Source organism: Bos javanicus, chromosome 10, assembly GCF_032452875.1.
Source record: "Bos javanicus breed banteng chromosome 10, ARS-OSU_banteng_1.0, whole genome shotgun sequence".
Lineage (NCBI taxonomy): Eukaryota > Metazoa > Chordata > Mammalia > Artiodactyla > Bovidae > Bos > Bos javanicus.
In genome coordinates, this window is record NC_083877.1 from 14,035,810 (window position 1) to 14,063,142 (window position 27,333).

At 40.9% G+C, this 27,333-nt stretch overlaps 1 protein-coding gene across 5 annotated transcripts in view; it reads right to left on the reverse strand.

Annotated features, from left to right (window-relative positions):
• AAGAB (alpha and gamma adaptin binding protein) overlaps positions 1 to 27,333 on the reverse strand; it is a 74,101-nt gene that overhangs the window by 12,382 nt on the left and 34,386 nt on the right. For 3 of the 5 annotated variants that reach the window (XM_061430166.1, XM_061430165.1, XM_061430168.1), the window contains exons 5-6: positions 25,162 to 25,245; positions 13,572 to 13,592 (exon numbers count right to left, since the gene is read on the reverse strand). In XM_061430166.1, the coding sequence (XP_061286150.1) occupies positions 13,572 to 13,592; positions 25,162 to 25,245 (105 nt within the window). The remainder of the gene's footprint in view (positions 1 to 13,571; positions 13,593 to 25,161; positions 25,246 to 27,333) is intronic. The other 2 variants (XM_061430167.1, XM_061430169.1) reach the window with 1 other exon arrangement.

The window sequence follows — 27,333 nt, forward strand, 5'->3', positions numbered from 1 at the left end:
ACTATATTCTTTTTAATGGTTGAGTAATATTCCATTGTGTATATGTACCACAGCTTTCTTATCCATTCATCTGCTGATGGACATCTAGGTTGCTTCCATGTCCTGGCTATTATAAACAGTGCTGCGATGAACATTGGGGTACACGTGTCTCTTTCCCTTCTGGTTTCCTCAGTGTGTATGCCCAGCAGTGGGATTGCTGGGTTGTATGGCAGTTCTATTTCCAGTTTTTTAAGGAATCTCCATACTGTTCTCCATAGTGGCTGTACTAGTTTGCATTCCCACCAACAGTGTAAGAGGGTTCCCCTTTCTCCACACCCTCTCCAGCATTTATTGCTTGTAGACTTTTGGATCGCAGCCATTCTGACTGGCGTGAAATGGTACCTCATTGTGGTTTTGATTTGCATTTCTCTGATAATGAGTGATGTTGAGCATCTTTTCATGTATTTGTTAGCCATCTGTATGTCTTCTTTGGAGAAATGTCTATTTAGTTCTTTGGCCCATTTTTTGATTGGGTCGTTTATTTTTCTGGAGTTGAGCTGTAGGAGTTGCTTGTATATTTTTGAGATTAGTTGTTTGTCAGTTGCTTCATTTGCTACTATTTTCTCCCATTCTGAAGGCTGTCTTTTCACCTTGCTTATAGTTTCTTTTGTTGTGCAGAAGCTTTTAATTTTAATTAGATCCCATTTGTTTATTTTTGCTTTTATTTCCAATATTCTGGGAGGTGGGTCATAGAGGATCCTGCTGTGATGTATGTTGGAGAGTGTTTTGCCTATGTTCTCCTCTAAGAACTTAATAGTTTCTGGTCTTATGTTTAGATCTTTAATCCATTTTGAGTTTATTTTTGTGTATGGTGTTAGAAAGTGTTCTAGTTTCATTCTTTTATAAGTGGTTGACCAGTTTTCCCAGCACCACTTGTTAAAGAGATTGTCTTTTCTCCATTGTATATTCTTGCCTCCTTTGTCAAAGATAAGGTGTCCATAGGTGCGTGGATTTATCTCTGGGCTTTCTATTTTGTTCCATTAATCCATATTTCTGTCTTTGTGCCAGTACCATACTGTCTTGATGACTGTGGCTTTGTAGTAGAGCCTGAAGTCAGGCAGGTTGATTCCTCCAGTTCCATTCTTCTTTCTCAAGATTGCTTTGGCTATTCGAGGTTTTTTGTATTTCCATACAAATTGTGAAATTACTTGTTCTAGCTCTGAAAAATACTGTTGGTAGCTTGATAGGGATTGCACTGAATCTATAGATTGCTTTGGGTAGTATACTCATTTTCACTATATTGATTCTTCTGATCCATGAACATGGTATATTTCTCCAACTATTAGCGTCCTCTTTGATTTCTTTCATCAGTGTTTTATAGTTTTCTATATACAGGTCTTTAGTTTCTTTAGGTAGATATATTCCTAAGTATTTTATTCTTTTCGTTGCAATGGTGAACGGAATTGTTTCCTTAATTTCTCTTTCTATTTTCTCATTATTAGTGTATAGGAGTGCAAGGGATTTCTGTGTGTTGATTTTATATTCTGCAACTTTACTATATTCATTGATTAGCTCTAGTAATTTTCTGGTGGAGTCTTTAGGGTTTTCTATGTAGAGGATCATGTCATCTGCAAACAGTGAGAGTTTTACTTCTTCTTTTCCAATTTGGATTCCTTTTATTTCTTTTTCTCCTCTGACTGCTGTGACCAAAACTTCCACAACTATGTTGAATAGTAGTGGTGAGAGTGGGCACCCTTGTGTTGTTCCTGACTTTAGAGGAAATGCTTTCAATTTTTCACCATTGAGGATAATGTTTGCTGTGGGTTTGTCATATATAGCTTTTATTATGTTGAGCTATGTTCCTTCTATTCCTGCTTTCTGGAGAGTTTTTATCATAAATGGATGTTGAATTTTATCATAAAGATAAAACTTTTAATGATTAAATGCTATGTGTGTTTAACCACCATCACAACAAAAAAACCCTGATTGTCTCATTCTAATAATGAATAAAATTATGAAAAGAGTCCAAATAGGTGGGAAGAAGACAGGACTAGTGGTCAAATAGGCCTGACCTACCAGTGTGACCTTGGACAAGTCAATCATTCTGTGTCTCAATTTTCTGATCTGTTTTTTTTTTTTTTTTTTTTTAAAGCATTGCTAGAATGGTTGTTATGGCCCTTTCTGCTCTAGAGGTTTGTGATTTTAAGAAGTAAAGTGGCATTCTTCAGCTTCTCTTGACAGTCAACTCTGAATTAAGTATTTTAAGTTACTTCATAGAAAAATAAGAACAAAAAATTCCAAAATCCTTTCAAGATCTATAGATGGTTATGAATTTATAATCAGGTTTCAGGCTAATGAAAGCTGGAGGAACTTTGGCTCAGTATTTTCTTAAAAACAATGGAGAATTTGGCCAACTAACATGAGTTCACTATGTTCCACTGCTTATATTTTAAGGAAGTTAGAAAAATTTTCACAATTAGAAAAGCACATTAATGTTGCTCAAAAAACCTGGATGTTTTAAACACCCATGGTTTTAAAGAAACTTTCCATTTTCCCCGAGTTCAATGTTTAGGAAAACTCTACCCATGTGCACCCACTGTAAAACTACTGTTCTAACAGGTAAGAATCACCTAAATCTTGTCTTGTTTGCCAGATTTTTCTCTCCAGGATTCAGGGCATGGAAATGTCATCCCTGTTAAGAATTTATTCTTTTAGCTGATAGCTGTTGAAACTGACTTTAGCATCTCTGGTTTTACTGACACCACAAAATACCAGACTAAGAAGGAATAAATTTGTCTACTCAATGGATTCTTCTGGAACTTCAGAGCTACAGAAAGGGGAAGTTGTTAAGTGATGTAAATTAAATTCTTATAGAAGGAATAGTAAGTATACTAAACTCTGGTCTAAAAACACGAATTCAGTACTGATCATCTGCATAGAATTCCTCAAGGAAATGTCAGAAACAAAGCCACAGCATCTAGAATAAAGATGAGAAATGGAAAATTCAAGCCTTGTGGAAATATATGAAATTATTTGGATATCTCTTTATAAAGCTAAAGGAACACTGTTATTTATCTTCTTCTACAAATTTTTAAAATTTTTTTTAAATTTATTTATCTTTAATTGAAGGATAACTGCTTTACAGTATTGCGTTGGTTTCTGTCAAATATCAACATGAATCAAAGTTTTCTCTTTTTTTTTTTAAACAGAGTAAACTATAATTCATAGAGATTAGGTAACTTCTTCAAAGTCACACAACTAGAACCTGAACGTGAAATTCAGAACTCTTTGATTCTAATTAATCCCAATTCTAGGGCTTCCCTGGTGGCTCAGGGGAAGGCACAGTTCGATCCTTGATCCATGAAGATCCATATAAAGGGGAAGACTAAGCCCCTGCACCACAACTACTGAGCCTGTGCTCTGGAGCCCGGGGGGCTGCAACTACGGAGCCCATGTACCCCAACTAGTGAAAGCCTGTATGCCCTACACCCATTGCTCCACAACAAGAGAAGCCACCGCAATGAGAAGCCCATGCGCTGCAGCTAGAGAGTAGCCCCTGCTCGCTGCAACTAAAGAAAGCCCACACAGCAATGAAGATCCAGCACAGCCAAACATAAATTAATAAAACATTTTTAAAAATCTCCACCCTAATTAATTTCCATTAAGCCCAAAGGTATCATATAAAGAGCAAAGAGACATTAAATGCTTAACATACAAATACTGAATATGACAATACAAACATTGAATACGATGACACAAACTTGGATCAAGTGCAAAAAGATATCCTTTTATTCACATATAGTTCTCTTTTGTCTGTAATCCTTTATTATATCCCTGGTTTAGGCTGATTTCAACTGAAATAAGATGAACAGCTGAGAACTGAATAATTAATTATACACCGCTTCAGTGCCTCTCACTAACATATCCTAGCCCAGCCCCCGTAACTCCTGGAGACACTGGTCACATAAAACCCGTGGCAAACAGGTGGTTAGCCCCAGGGGCCCTTCACTGTGCCTTCAAGGATATGTAGACAAGGGTTTCTCAAACTCACCACTTCTGACATTTGAGCATGTACGGGGGCGTCCTGTACATCCCCACCTATACTACCAAATACCTATCGCACTACCAGATGTCCCCAGGGTGGGGGCAAAACTACCTTGAATTAAGAACCACTGATATAAATCTAATTAGGACAGGAAATTTGGGCCTAAAATGCTCAGGTTTTAAGTCATTTCTTGTAAGGATTTTTCAATGGAAAAGTAATAAAAGCACTTTGGCGTCAATCTTTATATCCTGTCAGCATCACAAACCACCTCTCCCTGCTCTGGGAAACTTCTCTAAATGGTTTCTGCTCCTCAGTCCCATCTGCCTTGTTGTCCTTACTGTAATAGCATAAACACCTACCTTGAGTCTACCTGCTGTTCTAAACTATATTAGAAACTCCATGCAGACAGAGACAGGAGTTCAGGGTTCTTCCACCTTGCATAGCCCAAAGCACAGTGCTAAGCCTACAGGGGGGATGTGGAGAAACCCGCTGACAGCCTGACATGCTGTTAGACAGAGGCTGCAAGTATGACAGAAGGTTTTACTTCAGATTTATGTGTATTGCTCACAATATTTGAATTTCCATGACTGCACCCCCAAAATGTCTTAGATGATATGTTATATATTTTCTGTGTGCATATTTTAGCTTTTCTTCCTTTATTGTTTTGGCTGCATCACGTGGCATGTGGGATCTTAGTTCCTTGCCCAGGGATCAAACCTGCACCTCCTGCACTGGAAGCACAGTCTTAACCACTGGACCACCAGGGAAATCCCCAGCTTTTATTTCTTTAAAGCACCAATTATCTGGCATCATCTCGTTATACAAAGTTCAAGTTTTCCTGTGTTTTAAGTCTTCTTTACATCCCCTTTCTCTCCCCACAAAGTATTTTTTTTTCTACCTGTGTGATAAGATGATCAAATTTACCATAACCACAACTAAGATATCTCAATTTATACAGAGACGAGGTGTGTTTTTTAATAATTTTTTTAAACATACCATATTATTTGCATAAAAACTGTTATGCAAATACAGTACTTCATCCAAAATGATTTCCCTAGTATTAGGAAAGTAAGCGTATACTTTTATCTCACATTCCACTTCTGCTTTAAAAAATGGAAATGACATGTTCTTAAAATCACAAAAGAATCAGAATTGACTTATTCTCTTTTTCTAAACTACTGCTTAAAAAGGGTAAAATTATAAAGTATATTATTAAAGACAGCACATCTTCAGAAAAATAGGCTTAAGCACTAAATCTGGTTCCATCACCAGCTCCGAATTCAGAAAAGTCGATCTCTGACACTTGTGACACATGCTCACAAGTGAAGAACTGTCTCTGCCAAAACTTGAACATGTAATAAATGTGACCAGAAAATAACCACACTATATTTTTTTGCCTTTTTTCCTGATTGAAAATATGTTCTTTGTAGAAAATTTGTAAAATAGAGAAAAGCATAGGAAGAAAACTAAATAACCAAAGATGCCAGTTAACTTCAGCATATGCCCTCCTGTTCTTTTCTTCCTGTTTATGTATACACACAAATTCTTAATCAACCAAATTAAATATCAGAATGAGTACTGTTTTTTCCAAGGTTGTAAAGGAAAGCTTTAAACTAATTCCAAAAGTGGTTCTACCGTGAGTCCCTTCTCCAGAGCCTAAAGCACACTCTTGAAATTCCTCAACGGAAGGTTTAGAATCAAGTAGAAACAAAAAAATATTCAAAACCAAGTGTGGGGATGAATGAGAGCAAATGAAACAAACAAAAAGACGACTTTTCTTACGTGGCTCATAACCAGCTCTAAAAATAATTCCGAAGAATGACTATAAAAATGTTTTGCAAGGGGGCCACAGAAGGAGGCCTGCAGTGCCTTCACGGTGACTCATCCGAAGAGATTTCCCATCATTTATTTGCCTATGGACAATTTTGGGGGTGATTTTTTAAAAACAAAATCTCATTATTTTACTCATACATTTACTGCCTTCTATCTTCTCTAATTTGTCACAATTCTTCCTTCCCCTTTTGCTCTTACAACACAATCTTCTCCACCAAATTATGCATTCTACCTAAAAATCAATGTATTAATATAACACATTTTATTTTTGACCACAATATTCACAGTGACAGTACTGACAGATTATTCAAATCATTTTTTTTTTCAGTCCCACAATATTAGGTGCTGGAATAAAAAAAGAGGAACAACTCATCCTGTCTCAAGGAACTCAGTTTCATAGAATATTACGTCGATATAATTCTACTCTATCCTAGAGGTTAGGAAAGTGGAGTCCATGATGCCATTTTCCCAAAACCAACCAGGCAGAGACAGATCCCATTAGAATCCTCTTCATTAACCATTCTTCCATTCACTACTTTGATGTTATTTTGTTTTCTGTAACATTAAATTCAATTTTTTATTTAATCATCATTTTTTTCAACTTCTAGAAAAAAATTATATTAAAGGTACTAGCCGTCTGCTTTCTCAGGAGAGTAACCCAGGAATCGGGTAGCCAGAGAGACCTTATCTTTTGGTACTCCGTTATTGATACTGCTCTACATCAGCTGCAAAGGATGCCTTAAAAATGGACTGGGATTTCTGCCATGGTATCTTGTTACCAAGTACATTCTGGAGAACATACATTAATAGATGACCAATCTTTTCATTTATAATGGGAAAACACAGAAAACCATACGAAAGAATTGTTTCTAACATTAAAATTCCACTTAATCTTTACCTACTTGTATCACTGGATAGTCAATATTATAATAAACTGAAGGTAAATTTTCAGAGCTTCTGAAATCCAATCTCCACAATTACTGCTTACCACTGGGAGAGCACTGTTACAACCCTGTAGTATTTATTTAGTCTAATCCCTCCTTCACTGATTAGGAACAGTAAAAGATCACAGAATTTCCCCTCCTAGCCTATCCCTCAGTGGTAGTATTTGTAAAAAATAAAAACAAACAAACAAAAACCCACTGAACACCCAAGAGCCAACTAAATCCTCTGTGGTACCAGTGGTCAGGTGACAAAGCCTGCGACTGCGGGGCAGGGGTTGGGGGTAACATTAACCTGACACTCGAACCAAGGACACTACACACAACGTGCATTCCTATGCAAAACAACAAGAGACAGCTTCACCTGAAGCAAAACACAGCTCATCAGGCCTCTACTGCTGCTGCTGCTAAGTCGCTTCAGTCGTGTCTGACTCTGTGCGACCCCATGGACTGCAGCCCACCAGGCTCCCCCGTCCCTGGGATTCTCCAGGCAAGAACACTGGAGTGGGTTGCCATTTCCTTCTCCTTTGCGTGAAAGTGAAAAGTGAAAGTGAAGTCACTCAGTCGTGTCCGACTCTTAGCGACCCCGTGGACTGCAGCCCACCAGGCTCCTCCGTCCATGGGATTTTCCAGGCAAGAGTACTAGAGTGGGGTGCCACTGCCTTCTCCGTAGGCCTCTACTAGCCATCTTCTTTTCCTGGATTTTAAAACCAAGTCTTAAGAGTAAATAATCTGCCTGTGATGCAGGAGACCCAGGTTCAATCCTTGGGTCAGGAAGATCCTCTGGAGAAGGAAATGGCAACCACTTCAGTATTCTTGCCTGGAGAATTCTATGGACAGAGGAGCCTGGTGGGCTATAGTCCATGGGGTTGCAGAGTCGGACATGACTGAGTGACTAACACTTCACGTTGCAAGACGCCTTGATCATCCAAAGATAACAAAGGTGTCTGTCACTAGGTCTCCTTGTACACCAGGCAAATGGAAAGTGAAGACAGCTACACCGGAGACCAAAAAGGGAGGTGGGAGTGAGGGGAATCAACTTTAAAAACCTGTCACATTTGGCATAAAGCACTGGCCCTCATCAGTTTCTCTTTCATAACAAGAGGACATTATCCAATTATAAAAAACCCCAAATGCTAAGTCTCCATAGCCACAAGCTGGCTCTCACAGGAGCTGAGGGTAACTCAAGTAGGCAGCCGAGATTTTATTGACATGCCTTTTCTTAAATCAATTTTCAGGTAGAGTAAATGGACGGGAAGACAGTACAGGGAAGATTATACAAGGTGAGCAAATTAATGTAGATACAGACATCTAAAAAACCCTACTGAGGTGTACAGGCATTTCTATCCATTTCATTTGCACACCATTTGAAGGCTTTAATGCATACAGTGGAAACTCTGACCTCTCTACAGTGAACACAGCGACATCTGGGAATTTCCTCCAAGGACAGCATATTAAAAAGCAGAAACATTATTTTGTCAACAAAGGTCTGTCTAGTCAAAGCTATGGTTTTTCCAGTAGTCATGTATGGGTTTGAGAGTTGGAATATAAAGAAAGCTGAGCACCGAAGAATTGATTGTTTTGAACCGTGGTGTTGTAGAAGACTCTTGAGAGTCCCTTGGACTGCAAGGAGATCCCATCTGCCAATCCTAAAGGAGATCAGTCCTGAATATTTGTTGGAAGGACTGATGCTAAAACTACAATACTTTGGCCACCTGATGCAAAGAACTGACTCATTGGAAAAGACCCCGATGCTGGGCAAGATAGAAGGTGGGAAGAAAAGGGGACAACAGAGGATGAGATGGTTGGATGGCATCACTGACTCAATGGACATGAGTTTGAGTAAACTCTGGGAGTTGGTGATGGACAGGGAGGCCTGGCATGCTGCAGTCCATGGGGTCACAAAGAGTCGGGCACGACTGAGTGACTGAACTGAACTAAGAGCTTAGTATGTACCACCTGACCCTTCAGCTCACTGTTTCTCAGCTGTTTTCATCATGGCCCCTGAAGGAAAAACTTGTTTACTTCTCTACTTATAACCAACACTTCTGACATCAGATGTGTGGTTTTTTCCCCACACCAAGCAATTCTCCAGTTCTTGGAGGACACCAACTACATATCCTACAATTTAATGCAATTCTGACACTACTCTCCATAGACAGTGTAGAACTTCCTGCTCCAAGGGCTCGGTTCCTCATCAACCCCTCCTCAGCTTTGATAATTTGCTAGAATGCCTCACAGAACTCAGGAAAACAGTTTACCTACTAGATCACCAATTCATTATAAAAGAATATAGCTCAGGAACACCCAGATGGAAGAGATGCATAGAGCAAGGTATCCAGGCATGCCACCCTCCCAGCACCTCAATGTGTTAACCAATATGGAAACTCCAAATTGCATTGCTTACAATTTGACTGGAAGTAAATGACTGATTAAATCATTGACCATTGGTGATTAACAACCTCTAGCTGTCCTCCCCAACTCAGAGGTTGGGGGTGGGGTCAAAAGTTCCAACCATCTAATCATGTGGCTGGTTCCCCTGATAACCAGTCTCCCATTCTCAGGGGCTTTCCAAAAGTCATTCTATTAACATAAACTCCAGTGTGGTTTAAAGGGGTCTGTTATTGAATTCACAGAAGATACTATTTTCACCTTGACTGCTCTGGAGTTATTTCAGGAGCCAGGACAAAACCCAAATATTAATTTATTGTATTATTTGGAGCTCTGTGCCAGGAACTGGGTACAAAGACACGCCCCCTCAGGGCCTTTCTAGACATTTGTTTCCTAATTATGATATACCCTTCTCACTGAACTATTAATATCACAGATGCACTATATCTATGCTTATACATTATATGCATATCTGTGTTTTATATATAAAAAATAAATTATATATACTACCCCATGTAAAACAGATAGCCAGTGGGAATTTGTCATATGACTCAGGAAACTCAAACTGGGGCTCTGTAACAATGTGGCGGGGGGTCGGGGATGGAGGGGCGGGAGTGAGGTTCAAGAGAGAGGGGACATATGTATCCCTATGGCTGATTCATGTTGATGTACGGCAGAAGTCAACACAATCGACCAGTTGCAAAGCAATTATCCTTCAATTTAAAATGAATAAAAATTTCTTTAAAAGTATGAAGCTTTCACTTATGAAACAAGACATTGGTAGGGCCGAGAATATGAAACCAGGTTATTATAAATTAGCCCAGAAATTTTACCTCTATATCAAGAAGATTTATAAATCTCTCTCTAGAATAACAATTTGTCTACAACTCATGCGAAGAGTTGACTCATTGGAAAAGACCCTGATGCTGGGAGGGATTGGGGACAGGAGGAGAAGGGGACGACAGAGGATGAGATGGCTGGATGGCATCACCGACTCAATGGACACGAGTCTGAGTGAACTCCGGGAGTTGGTGATGGACAGGGAGGCCTGGCGGCTGCAATTCATGGGGTTGCAAAGAGTCCGACACGACTGAGCGACTGAACTGAACTGAACTGCAGTACTATAATTTAACCTGTTTCCTTTTACAATGTGAAATTAAGTAACAAATTACAATAAGAGAGCACCTATTATGTACAAATAAACCTTAACTCAAACTAAAGAGAATAATCCATGGTGACTCTGAAGTGAAATAATTTTAAAATTATTATTTAAAAATTTAAAATAAACTATCTTTCATTAGGCATAACAAGACAGTTATTACAGTAACTATCCAGAAGCCTTACCAGTGTTTTGGATTAAGTGCAGAACAATGGGATAAAGTTAGTATCAACACCACATCAGACAACCTTTTTAAAAGGATTTATTTAAAATGCAGTCACTAAAAAAGGTCCAAAAACTCAGGTATGATCATTACTTCCTGCCTGTCTCATTAAAAATCTTACTCATGGCAGCAGAACGCCTCGGCCTGAGAGAGTTCTGTGGGAATGATCTCATCTGACTCTGCCAATAATTTCCCACGCAGCCTGGGTAAATTATTTAACTCCTCTGTGTTCATTTCTCTCACCAGCCAATACTGTGATCCACACACTGTGATCCCCTGGGGAAGGGAGTGGAAACCCACTCCAGTACTCTTGCTGGAGAATTCCCAACCTAGTCGGACATGACTGAGCAAGTAACACACACACAGAGACACACACACACACACAGTAATGGAAAAACACACAACGCTCCTGGGTCAGGAGACCTGCCCTCTTGTCGCACCTTAGCTACTGATTCACTGTGGGGATGTGGGCAAGTCACCTCTCTTCCCTAGGGCCTCGTTTTTCCGCATCTATGAAAGGAACACATCACGCCAGAGGCATGCATAGCGATTCTATGTTCTAAATGCTTCCCCTGGCTAATTCATATACACTAGCATACCAAACAAAACGATGTCCCTTATTAAATTTTATAAAGTTCAACAATATGCAATCTGTACAGCCAGTACAAGACTTGATAGAAAAAAATACTGCATAGAAAAATATTGGGAAGTAAATGATTGTTCTCCAAAGGAAAAAGTCTTAAAAGTTTAGGCCAAGTGCCTTCCTAACCTGAATCAGGCACAACTGTCATTCAAAAGAATTCACTGCAGTCCTTTTAGAATCATTTCTCTTTTCTGCCTGGATCATCTCTTAGTGGAATATACTCCACAAATTACCTCCTAGGCTTTGGGAAATCAAGTCCGTATGTACCCTAGGCATACCCTACACTACATATTCCAATTAAATCCCTTCTCAGTTTTGGTTTTTCCAAACTCATTACTTTAGACAATCTCCATTCTTCCCATCCCCTTGATCATTTCAACAGCTCTGAGCTAAATCATTTCCACTGGAACTTTCTTCACCTCCGAGGAGGACAAGGAAGAAGACTGATCAAAATGAAAGCCAGTAAATAGGGAGATGTGGAGAAAATACATTAGAGAGAAAATTTTCACCACTGTTCTCAGCTCTATGTCACAAAGTAAAATATCCTTTCCCCAAACTACCAGACTAAGATATTATATCTTCTGAGAATTAACAGGCCTGTTCTCTGACTTTTCTATGCAATTTACTGCTTCTAGGAATACTGCTTCATAAAATACTGAAGTAACTATTATTAGAAGCATTCAACCAAAAATGGTGGATAATCATCGGACAGGGATGCTATAGAAACCATACCTGTACTGGATAGAACAGACTAGCTCAAACGTTCCTATCAGTTTTCTATCTAAATGCATTCGAGAGATATGTCACCTATCAATCAACTGGGTAACATGGGCTTACTAGTTAAAATGATTATCGACGGGAGCCAGGCAAACACCTGGAGAAGATGTGTGTCATATCCAGTATACATTCCCCCACTCCCACTGCATTAAATTACTTCTAAAACTGCCTCTGAATATAAAACCTTACCAATACTCTCACAGTCTATATTTGAAGGCTAAGCATCTGATACTTTGCTATCATCATCCAACATATTATCCAACCATTCCCCTTATTTCATCACAATTTTAATTACTGGCTCACTGTCCTTTTCTCCAATACATACTGATAGTCCTTCTAAGAACTTGACTCTTGGTTCATTAACGTTTCGTTTTACAGATGTTGTCCTTGACCTATTTCAGTCAAAGAGTCCCATGGTCATAGCCTAAGATCTTATTATTATCAATTACAACCCCTCTGTCATCTCAATTTCATGCATCTCATTTGCTGGTCACTGCTTATTTTCCCAGCTTATTATCCCCACTCCCTTATAGTAGCCCAAGCCAATTATCCTTCAGCTTCACTGGGACCTCAAAACTATCACCTTTTCCCTGATCCTCTCTGCCCTGATTTTCTCTCTCCCTTTCTTACCCAGCTTAAATTCCATGATCAATCATTATACTCATTCTCTTATGAAGTGAAGTAAAGTGAAGTCGCTCAGTAGTGTCCGACTCTTTGCGACCCCATGGACTGGGGCCTACCAGGCTCCTCCATCCATGGGATGTTCTAGGCAAGAGTACTGGAGTGGGTTGCCATTTCCTTCTCCAGGGGATCTTCCCAACTCAGGAATCGAACCCTGGTCTCCTGCATTGCAGGCAGACGCTTTAACCTCTGAGCTACCAGGGAAGCCCTTTCTTCTCTCTTACCATGATTATCCTTGCTTGGTAAAAGCTAAACGGCTGATTCCATGGCTGTACCCGTGTACCTGAAGGCAGCCAGGGAAAAGACCCACCCCTCGCCTCCACCCCCACAGGCACACACACACATTCATGCCGCCTGTGCCTGTCTTCACTTTAAACGTATCACACCAAATTTCAAGCGGGCCCCTTCGTGCTGTCTGGCAGTCATTTATTTTTAGCATCATATCTGACATCCCTAGGATCATCTACTCTCTCATTCTCCTAGATAACTTTCACATTTTCTTCTCTCTCCTCAAATCCTAATGCAACCTCCTTCTGTCCTCAGATGATAACCTGGCTTCTTACTTCACTGAGAAAACAGAGGCCATCAGAAGAAATTTCCACAGATCTCCTTGCCACATCTCCCCACCCAGCAACATCTGTGCCCACATACTCCATTCTGCCTCTGCACAGATCTACTTTCCCCTCCCATCCACGGCCAACCTCTTCACTCCCCAACTAGAGCCCGCCCTCTCTCACCTACTCAAGGACAGCCTTCTAGCACCCCTCCCTTCTCCTCCTCCTCCAACAGTTTTCTCACTTTTACAAGCTCATTCCCTTCAGCCTATGAACATGCTGCTCTTGATCTCATTCTCAAGAAAAATAATAAAAGAAAACCACACCCTTCTCACTAGCACCCACCTATTTCTTTGTTCCTTTTTCCTGCAAAAAAAAAAAAAAATTTTCAAGAGCGGTTTTCAGTCACCATTTCCAATTCCTCTCCTCCCTATCTCTCCTAAGACTACTTCACCAAAACTGTTCTCAAGGCCACTGATGATCTCCACATTGCTAAATCTGAAGTCCAGTTCTCATCTTCCTTGACCCGTGAACAGCCTCTGGCGCGGCTGACCACCCCCTCCACCTTGACAGCCCTCCACTGTGCTTCCAGGCCCCTGTCACTCTCTCTGTGTCCCTGGCTGGTTCTTTCTCTTCTCCCCATCCTCCTCCTGTTGGAATGTCCCTGTGCTGAGTCCTTGGTCCTCTTTATTTACTACACTTACTCACCTGGCGATCTCATGTAGGCTCAAGGTTTTAAATGCTATGCATGTGCCTCTCCATGCATCTAGCCAACTGGCTACTTGATATCTCCACTTGGAAGTCTAGCATCCATTTCAAAAGTTAACACGTCCAAAAGGAAACCACTGATATGCCCCTTGCCCCTCAAAGTCGGCTTCACCTGCAGCTTCCTTACTGCTGCTAATGGCATCCTCTTCCTCTGACTGCTCAGGCCTGCATCCTGGGGTCCTCCTTGACTGTCCTCTCTCGCTCATCCCTCACATCCAAACCATCAGGAAATCAAGCTGGCACGACCACAAAACAGATCCGGAATTTGACCTTTCCTCACTCCTTCCATTGCTACAACTCTGGTCTGTGTCACCGCTCTCTCTCACCTGGAATACTGCAATCACCTCCTATGAGATCACCTTGGCTCCTCCTCCCCTCCACCGTCTCTTCACAAAGCAGCCCGAGTGCTCTTTTCAGACCTCACGTCAGATCATGTTACTCTTCTACTCAGCAAAAGACCTGCCAAAGTCCCTGGCTGCCTCTAAGCAAATACAAAAGTTACTATCATGGCCTGTGAGACCCTTCATTATCCCCTGACTGTGCTCCCTCCTCAGCCACAGTGCAGTCCTCGATAGTCTTCAAACACATCAGGCATGGATTCTCTTCAGGGCCTCTACTGTAGCTATCCACTCTGCCTGCTAAGCTATTCTCCCAGATACCACATGGCAAATACCTCATCTCCATCCTCAGATCTCAAGCTCTGAAGATCAACCTTAAGACCTACACCTATTTAATACTGCAATCTACCCAACTATCTCAACATCCTTAACCCTGCTGTATTTTTCTTTCATTATCACTTATCATCTTCTAGTATATTGTACAACTTACTAATTAGGTGTATTGTCTACTGGCTAATGTGTCCCACTAGAACAAAAACTCCACAAGGACAGAAACTTGTGTCTGTTTTGTTCACTGATGCATCCCAACCACAGAGATCAATGCCTGGCACATAGTAACCACTTGATAAATATTATTTGGACTTGCCTGGTGGTGCAGTGGATAAGAATCTGCCTGCCAATAACGGGGACATGGGTTTGATCTCTGGTCCAGGAAGATTCCACATGCCGGGAGCAACTAAACCCATGTACCATGATACTGAGCCCGCGGTCTCGAGTCCATGAGCAGCTACTACTGAAGCCCACATGCCTAGAGACTGTGCTCTACGACAAGAGAAGCCGCTACAATGAGAAGCTTGTGCAGCACAATGAAGCGTAGCCCTTACCGGCCACAACTAGAGAAAGTCTGCGCAAAGCAATAAAGACCCAGCCCAGCCAGAAAAAAAAAAAAAAAGTATTTTTCTGAATGAATGAACAGACACTTGAAACTGGGTCTTAAAATTATGAAGCAGTGAGAAATCTGAGGTTGACAGAAGACAAACTCGTATGATCTAGCCACACCTAAGGTCTCAACGGTGCCCCAGACAGGTAGCTACTTATAAAGGCTGTGTTATTTCTCCCTGGTCTCAAGAAGATCTTGTCACATTAGAAACAGGTACCAAGGACGTACAGAGGCCAGGGCCCACTGTGCTCACCTTTGCCTCTAGGTGACTCTACCCTGGGCAGAGTCCTGTCTCTGTCCTCCGGCTTTGTAAGTCAGAGGAGTGACCTGTGAGTACTGCACAACTCATGAATGGGAGAAAGCAAATCAGTCAAGGGGCTAATAGCTTTCAAAGTGCCGAGTTTACTCCTGTGGATTAAGCACAGACTCTTACAAGTTAGAATTAGAGGACTATCATCTATGTCAGTGGTTCTCAACAAAATTGCCTATCTGAATTCCTGAGGCACTTAAAAAACACTGTAGCCACCCCTCCCTTCTAAGATAAATGGTCTGGGTGAGACCCAGACAGCACAGGTCGTAAAAGCTTCCCAGGTGATCTCACTGTACAGCCAGAGCCATGGATGGAGACCAACCTCCTTTTCCAGATTAAAAATAAAGCCTAGACAGAATGAGAGCTACATAAGGTCACACAGCTACATAGAAATGTTCAGACAGGACACTGTCACCAGACTCTTTGGAAAAATTTCATTAAAATATAGTAATTTATAAGGCTATACGTTACAGCAGTTACATGCATGAGACTTCAAAATTATAAAGATCTAAGTTCAAATCAGAGGCTTTGCTATTTCACAGCTAATATTAGTGGTTCTCAAACTTTACTGCATGTTATAATTACCTGGGGATAATTACCTGGAGAAGATGTTTTAAATCTCTATGCATAGGCCACAACAGTTAATGCAGAATCTCCAAGAATGAGATTCAGGCATCAGTACTTTTTAAAGTTCCCCAAGTGATTCCAGTGTGCACACAAGTTTGAGAACTGATGACATATGACCTTGGGGAAATTACTTGACCTCTTTAAGCCTAACTCTTTTGAATACTGTGATTAAATAAGGTAATGTATGTATATCAGCAGCTCATTAGTACGGTTACCATCACACTGCCTTCTCCGACCAACATCCTTCTAACAGTACCATCATCATTATCAGTACTATTTCCTTCCTGACTTGCTTCCTTGTTTCCTTTCTCCTTCCAGCCTTCCCTTTCCTCCTTCTTACTGAGGTATCGCTTACATATACATAACATTCAACTTCTTTAAAGTATGGAATTTGATGGGTTTTAGTGTGTTTACAAAGTTGTGTACCCACCATCATTATATAATTCTAAAACACTTTCATCACTCCAAAAAAGAAATCTCACGCCCCAAACCACCCCTCCCTGCCCCTGGGAGCCACTAACCTACTTTCTATCTCTATGAATTTAACTATTCTGAACACTTCACTTAAGTGGAACTGTTAAAATATGTGGCCTTTGTGTCTGGCTTTTTTCATTTAGCATGATGTTTTTGAGGTTCATCCACGTTGTAGCATGCATCCATGCTTCATTTCTTTTTATGGTTGAATAATATTCTATCATATGGATGTTGTTTTCAGCAGTTATTTCCAATTCAGCATTTGTTTCCACTTTTTTTTGCAATTATGAATATTGCTGCTAGAAACATCTGTGTACAAGTTTTTTTGTGGACATATGTTTTCAATTCTCTTGGGTAAAATACCTATGAGTGGAACTGCTGGGTCATATGGCTTACTTTTCTGAGAAACTACTACTGTTTCAAAGTGGCTACAGCCCATTTTACAGTCTCCTCATCAGTGTGTAAGGGTTCTAATCCCTTCACACCCTCACTAACGCTTCTTAGTGTCTCCTTAGATCACAGCTAACCTGGTGGGAATGAAGCTGCATCTCATGTGGTTGTGACTGCCCTGATGATTAATAATGGTAAGCATCTTTTCATGTGCTTACTGGCCATTTGTGTACCTTCTTTGGAAAAATGTCTATTCAACTCCTTCACCATTTTAAAAATTGCACTGTCTTTTCATTATTCAGCTATGAGATTTCTTTATACATTCTAAGTACTACATTCCATGCAAAGATGGGCATAATAAAGACAGAAATGCCATGGACCTAACAGAAGCAGAAGATATTAAGAAGAAGTGGCAAGAATACACAGAAGAACTGTACAAAAAAGGTCTTAGTGACCCAGAAAACCACGATGGTGTGGTCACTCACCTAGAGCTAGACATCTTGCAGTGTGAAGTCAAGTGGGTCTTAGGAAGCATTACTATGAACAAAGCTAGTGGAGGTGATCAAATCCCAGCTATTTCAAATCCTAAAAGATGATGTTGTTAAACTGCTGCATTCAATAGGAAAACTGGATTTGGAAAACTTAGCAGTGGCTACAAGACTGGAAAAGGTCAGTTTTCATTCTGATTCCAAAGAAGGGAAATGCCAAAGAATGTTCAAACAATGGCACAGTTCCACTTATTTCACCATGCAAGCAAGGTAGTGCTCAAAATCCTTCATGACAGGCTTCAACAATACATGAACCAAGAACCTTCAGATGTACAAGGTGGATTTAGAAAAGGCAGAGGAACCAGAGGTCAAATTGCTAACATCTGTTGGACCATAGAAAAAACAAGGGAATTCCAGAAAAACATCTGCTTCATTGGCTACACTGAAGCCTTTGACTGTGTGAATCACAACAAATTGTGGAAAATTTTTGGAGATTCTGCATTAACTGTTGTGGGGTGAGGCCTAGGCATAGAGATTTAAAACATCTTCTCCAGGTGATTATCCCCAGCTAATTATAATATGCAGCAAAGTTTGAGAACTACTAACATTAGCTGTTTGGAGAAGGCAATGGCACCCCACTCCAGTACTTTTGCCTAGAAAATCCCATGGACAGAGGAGCCTGGTAGGCTGCAGTCCATGGGGTCGCTAGAGTCGGACACGACTGAGCGACTTCACTTTCACTTTTCCCTTTCATGCATTGGAGAAGGACATGGCAACCCACTCCAGTGTTCTTGCCTGGAGAATCCCAGGGACGGGGGAGCCTGGTGGGCTGCCGTCTGTGGGGTCGTACAGAGTTGGACACGACTGAAGCGACTTAGCAGCAGCAGCAGCAGGAGCAGCAGCAGCAGCAGCATTAGTTGTTAAAGAGATTAGAACACCAGACTACCTTACCTGCCTCCTGAGAAACCTGTATGCAGGTCAAGAAGCAAAAGTCAGAACCAGACATGGAACAATGGACTGGTTCAAAATTGGGAAAGGAGTATGTCAAGGCTGTATACTGTCACCTGTTTATTTAACTTATATGCAGAGTACATTACGCAAAATGCCGGGTTGGATGAATCATAAGCTGGAATCAAGACTGCTGGTAGAAATATCAATAACCTCGAGATATGCAGATGACACAACCCCAATGGCAGAAAGCGAAGGGGAACTAAAGAGCCTCTTGATGAAGGTGAAGGAGGGTAAAAAAGCTGGCTTAAAACTCAACATTCAAAAAACTAAGATCATGGCATCTGGTCCCATCACTTCATGGCAAATAGATGAGGTAAAAATGGAAACTGTAACAGAATCTTGGGCTCCAAAATCACGGCAGATGGTGACAGCAGCCATGAAATTAAAGGTGCTTGCTCCTTGGAAGAAAACCTATGACAAACCTAGACAACATATTAAAAGCAAAGACATTATTTTGCCAACAAAGGTCCATATAGTCAAAGCTATGGTCTTTCCAGAAATCATGTAGAGATGTGAGAGCTGAACCATAAAGATGGCTGAGCACCAAAGAATTGATGCTTTTAAACTATGGTGCTGGAGAAGACTCTTGAGAGTCCCTTGGACAGGAAGGAGATTAAACCAGTCAATCCTAAAGGAAATTAACCGTAAATATTCACTGGAAGAACTGATACTGAAGCTCCAAATCTTTGGTCACCTGATGCAAAGAGCCAACTCACTGGAAAAGACACTGATGTTGGGAAAGATGGAGGGCAGGAGGAGAACGGGGCAACAGTGGATGAGATAAGTTAGGTGGCATCATCGACTTAACAGACATGAGTTTGATCAAACTCCAGGAGATAGTGAAGGGCAGGGAAGCCTGGTGTGCTACAGTCCATGGAGTCACAGAGTCAGACATGACTGACTGACTGAACAACTAGATCCTTATCAGATAAATGTATGGTTTACAGATACTTTCCACCATTCAGAGGACACTTTCCTAAGTGTACTTTGAATTACAAAAGTTTTTTAATTTTGATGAAGTTCAATTTATCTTTTCTTTGGTTGTTTCTCATTAATGTGTGTGTGTGTTTCCAGCTGCACAATATATCCCTCTTTTTTTTTTTCAGTAGTTCAAGTATAGTTGATTTCCCTGATAGCTCAGTTGGTAAAGAATCTGCCTGCAATGCAGGAGACCCCGGTTTGATTCCTGGGCTGGGAAGATCTGCTGCAGAAGGGACAGGCTACCCACTCCAGTATTCTTGGGCTTCCCTTGTGGCTCAGCTGGTAAAGAATCTGCCTGCAATGTGGGAGACCTGGGTCCGATCCCTGGGTTGGGAAGATCCCCTGGAGAAGGGAAAGGCTACCCACTTCAGTCTTCTGGCCTGGAGAATTCCATGGACTATACACTCCATGGGTCACGAACAGCTGGACATGACTGAGCAACTTTCACTTCACATAACTGATATACAATACTGTGTTAGTTTCAAGTGTACAGCAAAGTGATTCAGTTTCACATATATATATATATATATTCAGATTATTTTCCATTATAGACTATTATAATATAGTGAATGTAGCTCCCTTTGCTATACAGTAAATCCTTATTGTTTTATGTGGTTTGTATCTGTTAATCTCATACTTCTAAGTTATCATTAACTTTACTTTTTCTATTTACCCTATTGTACAGACCAGATGTCAGTTTCTTGCTTCAACTGCCAAGCCCTGTGGCAGACAGTGTTGCTTTGGGGAATTCTGAAGGGAAGAGTCTCAAGACAAGTGGTCCTGGGAGCTGTTAGGGCCTTACCTGAAAATTTCTCAACCCATGCCAGCTGTCTATGAGCCCCAAGGTTCCAGGCTGGTAGGCCAAAACTTTTTACCAAGTCCAAGCTCATAATGCTCATGGCATGACAGATTAATAAATCAAGAGACAAGTTGTTGAGGCAAGGAATAACAACCTTATTTGCAAAACCAGCAGGCCACAAAGATGGTGAAACTAGAGTCCCAAGGAACCATCTTCTATATTATTAACTTTTAAGGAAAAGACTAGGGGCAAAAACTTACGAGGCTACCTACTATAGCAGGGTAAGTTGTTCAGACTTGCAATAAGCAAAGAATTGAGCTTGCCGTTCATTTCAATCAGGAAGTCCCATTGAGGAAAACACATTCACTTTATTTTGGTGGAAGGCAGGAAGACAGTTATTCATGTCTAAGTTTTTAATTAAGTGGATTTTCAGATTGAGTGTTTGACTTTTGAATGCCTAGTGGCCAATAAACTGCAAAGAAATGAAACCCTAGTCAGATCTGTATGTTTTCAGGGATATTTGCCGTAACAGCTAAATTTTCACAGTCCTTATTAGAATTGGAAACGTTTTTCCCAAGCTGAGCACATTTAAAATGCATTTTTAAAAGGTTTTCAAACTGATACTTTACTGACTCGAAATTAAAGACCAATATGACATAACCTCAATGATCCATTATTGCTTGACAAATAAATAGATAATACATATTTCAAAATAATTAACTGAGATTATATACCTGGCAAGGTAATAATCCCAAAGAATCAACTGTGATTCCAGTAATTTTTCCAATGAAAACAACAACATAAAAACTAGTCATCAGTGTCCTGAGAGTGAGAAGTGGCACCACTCCACCTCTCCCTGTGTTACACTCAGTGTGGTATATACTATATTACACATTGTCCATTTCTGCCACAAGAGTCCACTTCTGATTTGTTCACAGTTTCTTTCCTCCCTCCCTCTGTACAAATGTTGAAAATTTTAAATGCATTTTTCATTAACTGCCATAATGATATGATACCCCCATAACCTGCTCATGTGGTGATTTAAGTAGCTTTTTCTTATATTAAAGAATCTTAGGTTCTTGGAATAACTCAACTAGGTCATGTTATATTCTTTTTATGTATTTCGGGCCAGGGTTGCTAGTATTTTGGTTAAAATCATGGCATCTATGTTCATAGAGGAGATGGCCTCTAATGATTTTCTTTACTGGTACTATTTTTAGGGATTTGGATCATTTTAACCTGGCCTTAGAATGAATTAGGTATGCTACCTCTCCTACTGTTCTCTAAAATCCTGTATAAAAGATGTATAGAACAGTCTTTTGGACTCTGTGGGAGAAGGCAAGGGTGGGATGATCTGAGAGAATAACATTGAAACATGTATATTATCATATGTGAAACAGATCGCCAGCCCAGGTTCAATGCATGAGACAGGGCGCTCAGGGCTGGTGCTCTGGGATGACCCAGAGGGATGGGATGGGGAGGGAGGTGGGAGGGGGGTTCAGGAATGGGGAACACATGTATACCTGTGGCTGATTCATGTCAATGTATGGCAAAAACCACTACAATACTGTAAAGTAATTAGCCTCCAATTAAAATAAATAAATTTTAAATACATAAATAAATAAAACCCTGTGTAAAAAACCTTGGTTGAATTTCCAGCAGAAAGACACAAAAAAAGAACACCTCCAATACCTTTCTTTATTTTGTCAACTAACTTCCTGATGTAAAATTTTGGGGGGTTTAAAAGCTTTGAGTAGCGATGGCTGCACAACAATCTGAACGTATTCAATGCCTCTGAACTGTATACTTAAAAATGGTTCACATGGTAACTCTCATGCTATGTACATTTAACCACAATTGTTTAAAAGAAAGAGAAAAAAAAAAGGAGAGAAAGAGGAAAAGGGGGAAATGAAAGAGAAAAAAGAAGTAGAAAAGATGGACACCTGCAAATAAACAAAGCAGCCTGAGCACCTGCTGGCAGGATTCAAGAACAGCCTGCTGGGAGGCAGGCTCGGTTTACTCAGCCCACCAGCAAAGCAAGGACCTGCAGAGAGCACGGGAGGTAGGGCAACCCTGAACAGGAACATGACCCCCACCACACACTCACACAGAGTTCTGTCTCTAATCTAAGATGTGGGTTACACAAGGACGTCCTCCACGCCTCCTAAAACGTGGGCTGCCTCTAAATGTCACTGTATTTCCATACCTCGGGCTCCTTCGAGAAGGAAGAGAGTTAAGTCTCCTTCACACCATGTAGGTCAAGATCCTCTTAAAAATGGAATTAAGCTAACAGCAATATTTGAGATTTGGTTAACAGCAAACCAATATATCACTTACTGCAGAGAAAAAAAATAAAGAAATGATGCTTCAAGGCAAAGACTGTGAGAAATCCAGTGTGCCTCTTGGCTTTGCAGTTTTCTTAAGAGTATTGTTTAATGTCTGAAAAGCATATTTTGTTTTCCAGAAAATACCTTTGACCATAATTCCAAAGTAATAAAGTGTGTTCAGTCCAGCTTCTAAATTTATAGCTATAAATGTGAATTATAAGACGTGCATGCGTGCTAAGTTACTTCAGTCATGTCTGACTCTTTGCAACCCCATGGACTGTAGCCTGCCAGGCTCCTCTATCCGTGGGATTCACCAGGCAAGAATACTGGAATGGGTTGCCATGACCTTCTCCAGGGGATCTTCCTGATCCAGGGATTGAACCTGTGTCTCTTGAGTCTCCTGGTTGGTAGCTGGGTTCTTTACCACTAGCACCACCTGGGAAGCCTGCAGGACTTATTTAATGTGTAAACTTGGGGACAGATTTTTCAAAAAGTGATTGAAACCGAACAAGCTCTCCTGAAAATATTTCTCATGAATATAAAAAGCACCACCGAATGTAACTATATTCCACACTGATCCAGTTTATGTACTGTACCTTAAGTGTATTTTCATAGTGATGACAGTCTATAGCAATGGTTCACCATGATAAATTTTCAAGAAGGATTTGCTGAATGAATGAATGAGAACCAAGCCTTGACTGGAGTCTGTTTTGGTAACAGGGAGATGACAACATAGGCTGAAATCTATTTTTTTAAGAACTATCATGGCCTTAACTTGATTGCTTCTGCAACAGAATAAAGTCTAATATCTTTGGAATTCAACATAATAGACCCATTAGATTTTCCGCCAGAAAAAAATTAAGTGAAACGGAGGAAGGAGAAGGAAAGGGGAGGAAGGAATACCTTTCTATGCCAGAAGCAAATTCTCTCATGATGTATGGCTTAAATTAGATCTCAGGCAAGCTCAAAAGCCCCCTCCTCACTTTACTCTCAAGTGTCAAAAGAAAACTGAGATGAAATATCTCTGTTTTTATAAAACCGATTTTCCTTTATTTCAGGGAATATGGGATAAGGTCACTTAAACATGATTTTTCTCATTCTTTTCTGCAGTGTTTCACATAGCATAACATACTTGTTGGGGCAGCCAAGAGCTACAAAAAAGAAAAACACTACACGGGCAGTGATTCCTACAGAAATATGTTATAGGTTGAACTACACCCCGCTACAAATTATATGGTGAAGTTCTAACCTCTCATACCTCCGATTGTTACCTTATTTGCAAATATAATTAGTAAAGATGAAATCATGTTGGGGTAGGGTGGGCTCTTAATTCATTATGACTATTATCCTTATATAAAGAAGACAGGGACAGAGACCAGCAAACAGGGAGAATACATGTGAAGACTGGAATTACACCACCAGAAGCCAGAAGAGACAGCGGGCCAGATACCTCCCTGGCACCTTCAAAGGGAACACAGCCCTGCTGACACCTTGATTTTGGACCTCTGGCATCTAGAACTGTGAGACAATAAATATCTGTTGTTCTAAGACTCCAGCTGGTTGTACTTTGTTACTGCAGCCTCGAGCAAACTAATACAGACAATAAGAGGCTAGTGTACCAAACTAGCCTGTTGGCTTCAAATTGCACTTCAGATTCAGCTTCTAGCCCTGTGGCTACTGAGCTGCGGCCATGGGGGCCTGGTCTCCTGACTTCAGGCTCTACCTCTACCTGCTTCAGCTGCCAAACCCACCACAACATCAACCTTTCAAAGGTGCCAACTTCTTTGCACCACTTGTTAAGTAGTCTCATAATGACTCATCACTTCCTATAGGAAAAAGCTCAGATTCTCCTGCCTCAAATACAGGCCTCTCTCCCCTAAGCTAGGTCCAACTGGTAGGCAAGAGTTTCTGAGAAACCCTAAAAGATACAACCATTATTCTTGAAGACATGCTCCCTCCACTGTTTGCCACTCTCGCTTCACCAACCCAAATCTTGACCATCCCGTGAAGACAACTGTTAAGACCTGCTTTCGTCTTGAAACTCTCTATACTCAGGCCCACAATAAATAAAGGCCACACCTCTGGCCCCTCTGCCTCTGCTGCTTGTATCAGGCATTCTGTACTCATCAAAGACTGCCTTGCACAGTTACCTAGCATTTTAAAAGTACACACTTTGATTCCTCTGCTGGACTATGAGCTCTCTAAGGACAGAATTCATGCTTTACAACTTTGGGGCTATTTCTCAAAGCCAAAGACAAGGCCAAGCATATTAAACGTAAGTTCCAAATTCTTGTTAACGACTAAACATATACTTTAAATTCTTAGAAATGTTTATTTTGGCCTTCCCTTCAACTGGGGACTTTAAAATGGAACAAATATACAGATTTCATGTAATCCTAATGCTTCCACATATATCTGAATAATTTAAAACTTAGAACAGGAGGAAAAAAGTCCTTAGGAGGTTTAGTCCCAAGTTACTTACCATTCTTCATCACTACATTGGACCAGACGTTGGCATTCAAGGCTTGAACAATTCGCTTTACTCCTGTAGATTCTGGAAAGTCATCTAATCAGGGAGGGCAAAAAAAATATATATATATACATATATATACACACACTTAAACATACTCACACACACTTACACATACTCACACACACATAAATATTCATATATATTCATCCCTCAGTATTCATGGAGGACTGGCTCCAGGACTCTCTCCCCACCATGGATACCAAAATCTGCAGATGCTCAAGTTCCTTATATAAAATGGCTTAGTGTTTACATATAATCTACCTACTGATCGATCCCTGGGTCCAGAAGAACCCCTGGAGAAGGGCATGGCAACCAACTCCAATATTCCTGTCTGGAAAATCCCATGGACAGAGGAGCCTGGCAGGCTGCAGTCCATAGGGCTGCAGAGAGTTGGACATGACTGAAGTGACCTAGCACATAATCTACCTGCATTATCATCCCATATATCTTTTTTCCTCCCATATACTTTAAATCATCCCTTGACTACTTATAATACCTAATACTACGTAAACTTTTTGGAACCCTCTGGATTTTTTTTCCTGAACATTTTTAACATGTTGTTGGTTGAATCCACGGATGCAAAACCCTTAGATACAGAGGGCTGACTATATGTGCATATCTAGGACTGTGGGCCACAGTCCACACTTCAAAATAACTGACAATTATCTTGCCTATTTAGTTGTTATTTCACTCTATAACTTATGTAAAAAGGAAAAAAAAAAACTAAGAAAATACAAAGCTTAGAGCTCCTGATAAGACTATTCTAGAAACTGGACAGTGAACAAGATGGGAAAGGAGAAGGATGTGGAGCTCACCTCCTTCAACAAATACGTCAAAAATACGTCTACATGTGGAACAATTCTCACAGAACACCTACTGAACACCAGCAGAAGAACTCAAGACTTCTGAAAGAGGAAGAAAATTTCCACATAACCAGGTAGGACAAAACAAAAGGAAAAAAGAAAGAGAAAGGAATCAGGACAGGACCTGCAACCCTGGAAGGGAGCCATGAAAGAGCAAAGGCTCCAATATCCTGGGAAGTCCCCGCACCAGCAGAGAGACCAGCCAGGACAGAGTGGGAGCTCTGGAGACTCAAAGGAGAGTGCAGCAACTGGCTGGAGAAGGCAAAACAGAGACCTACACAGACAGTAGGTGTGGCTGCCCTGCCCTGCCCAGTCTGAGACATGTGTCTGCCAGTGCAGGTGGGGGCTGGGTGCTGCACCTCAGGCTTTGGAGGTCAAACTCAGGGGCAGTGCTGGGGTTGGCTGTGCAGAGACGGCCTGAAGGGCTGGACTATGGTACATCCACAACCAAAGGTGCACGAGGAAGAAGCCTGGACCTGCCACAGAGGCAAGGTGCCACTGTAGGGGCCACGCAAGGGGAAAGACAGGGCTGCTTTAAGAGCCTCCTTCCCCACACACACGGTCTCAGACTTCAGGACACTGCCTATGCAAGCTCTGGGGGCGAAGAGAGATCCAAGAAATGGTGCCAATCACTGCCCCTGCTTTTGTGGAACCTACGAGTGCACAGAAGCTGCCGCCTTGGGCCCTGGGAGTGGGTATCAGCCAATGCCGCCATCGGCCTGGGAGAACACATGAGTTACAGCATCTGTGCACCCCCTATCAAGGGGATAACAGCTGGCACACGCTGAGGAGAGGAGGAAGGCATCCACATAAAAGCAGCCCTTGCACCGAAAACATTAAACCTACAACAAGCTACACAGAGACACTCCCACAAATAAACAGTCTTCCAAGACCACAGTATATAAGTTTCTCCTAAACTCAGAGTAAGAGAAATATATGTAAAATGAAGATGCAGAGGAGCCAATACCACTTAAAAGACCAAGAGAATTCCCCTAAATGAACAATTAAACAGACCTCTCCAGTGTAATAGACTCCAAGTTCAAAAAAGAGGTAATGAAGATACCAGAGGAATTAAGAAAGGCTATCGACAGAAATGCATATTACTATAAAACAAACAAATAACTAGAAACTATGAGGAGGCAAGAAAATTAGAAAATTCATTTGCCAAGACTAAAACTAAGATAAAGGCAATGACTAGCAAAATGAAAAAGTGATCTGGAAAATAGAATAATGAAAATCACCCTTCAGAACACAGTAG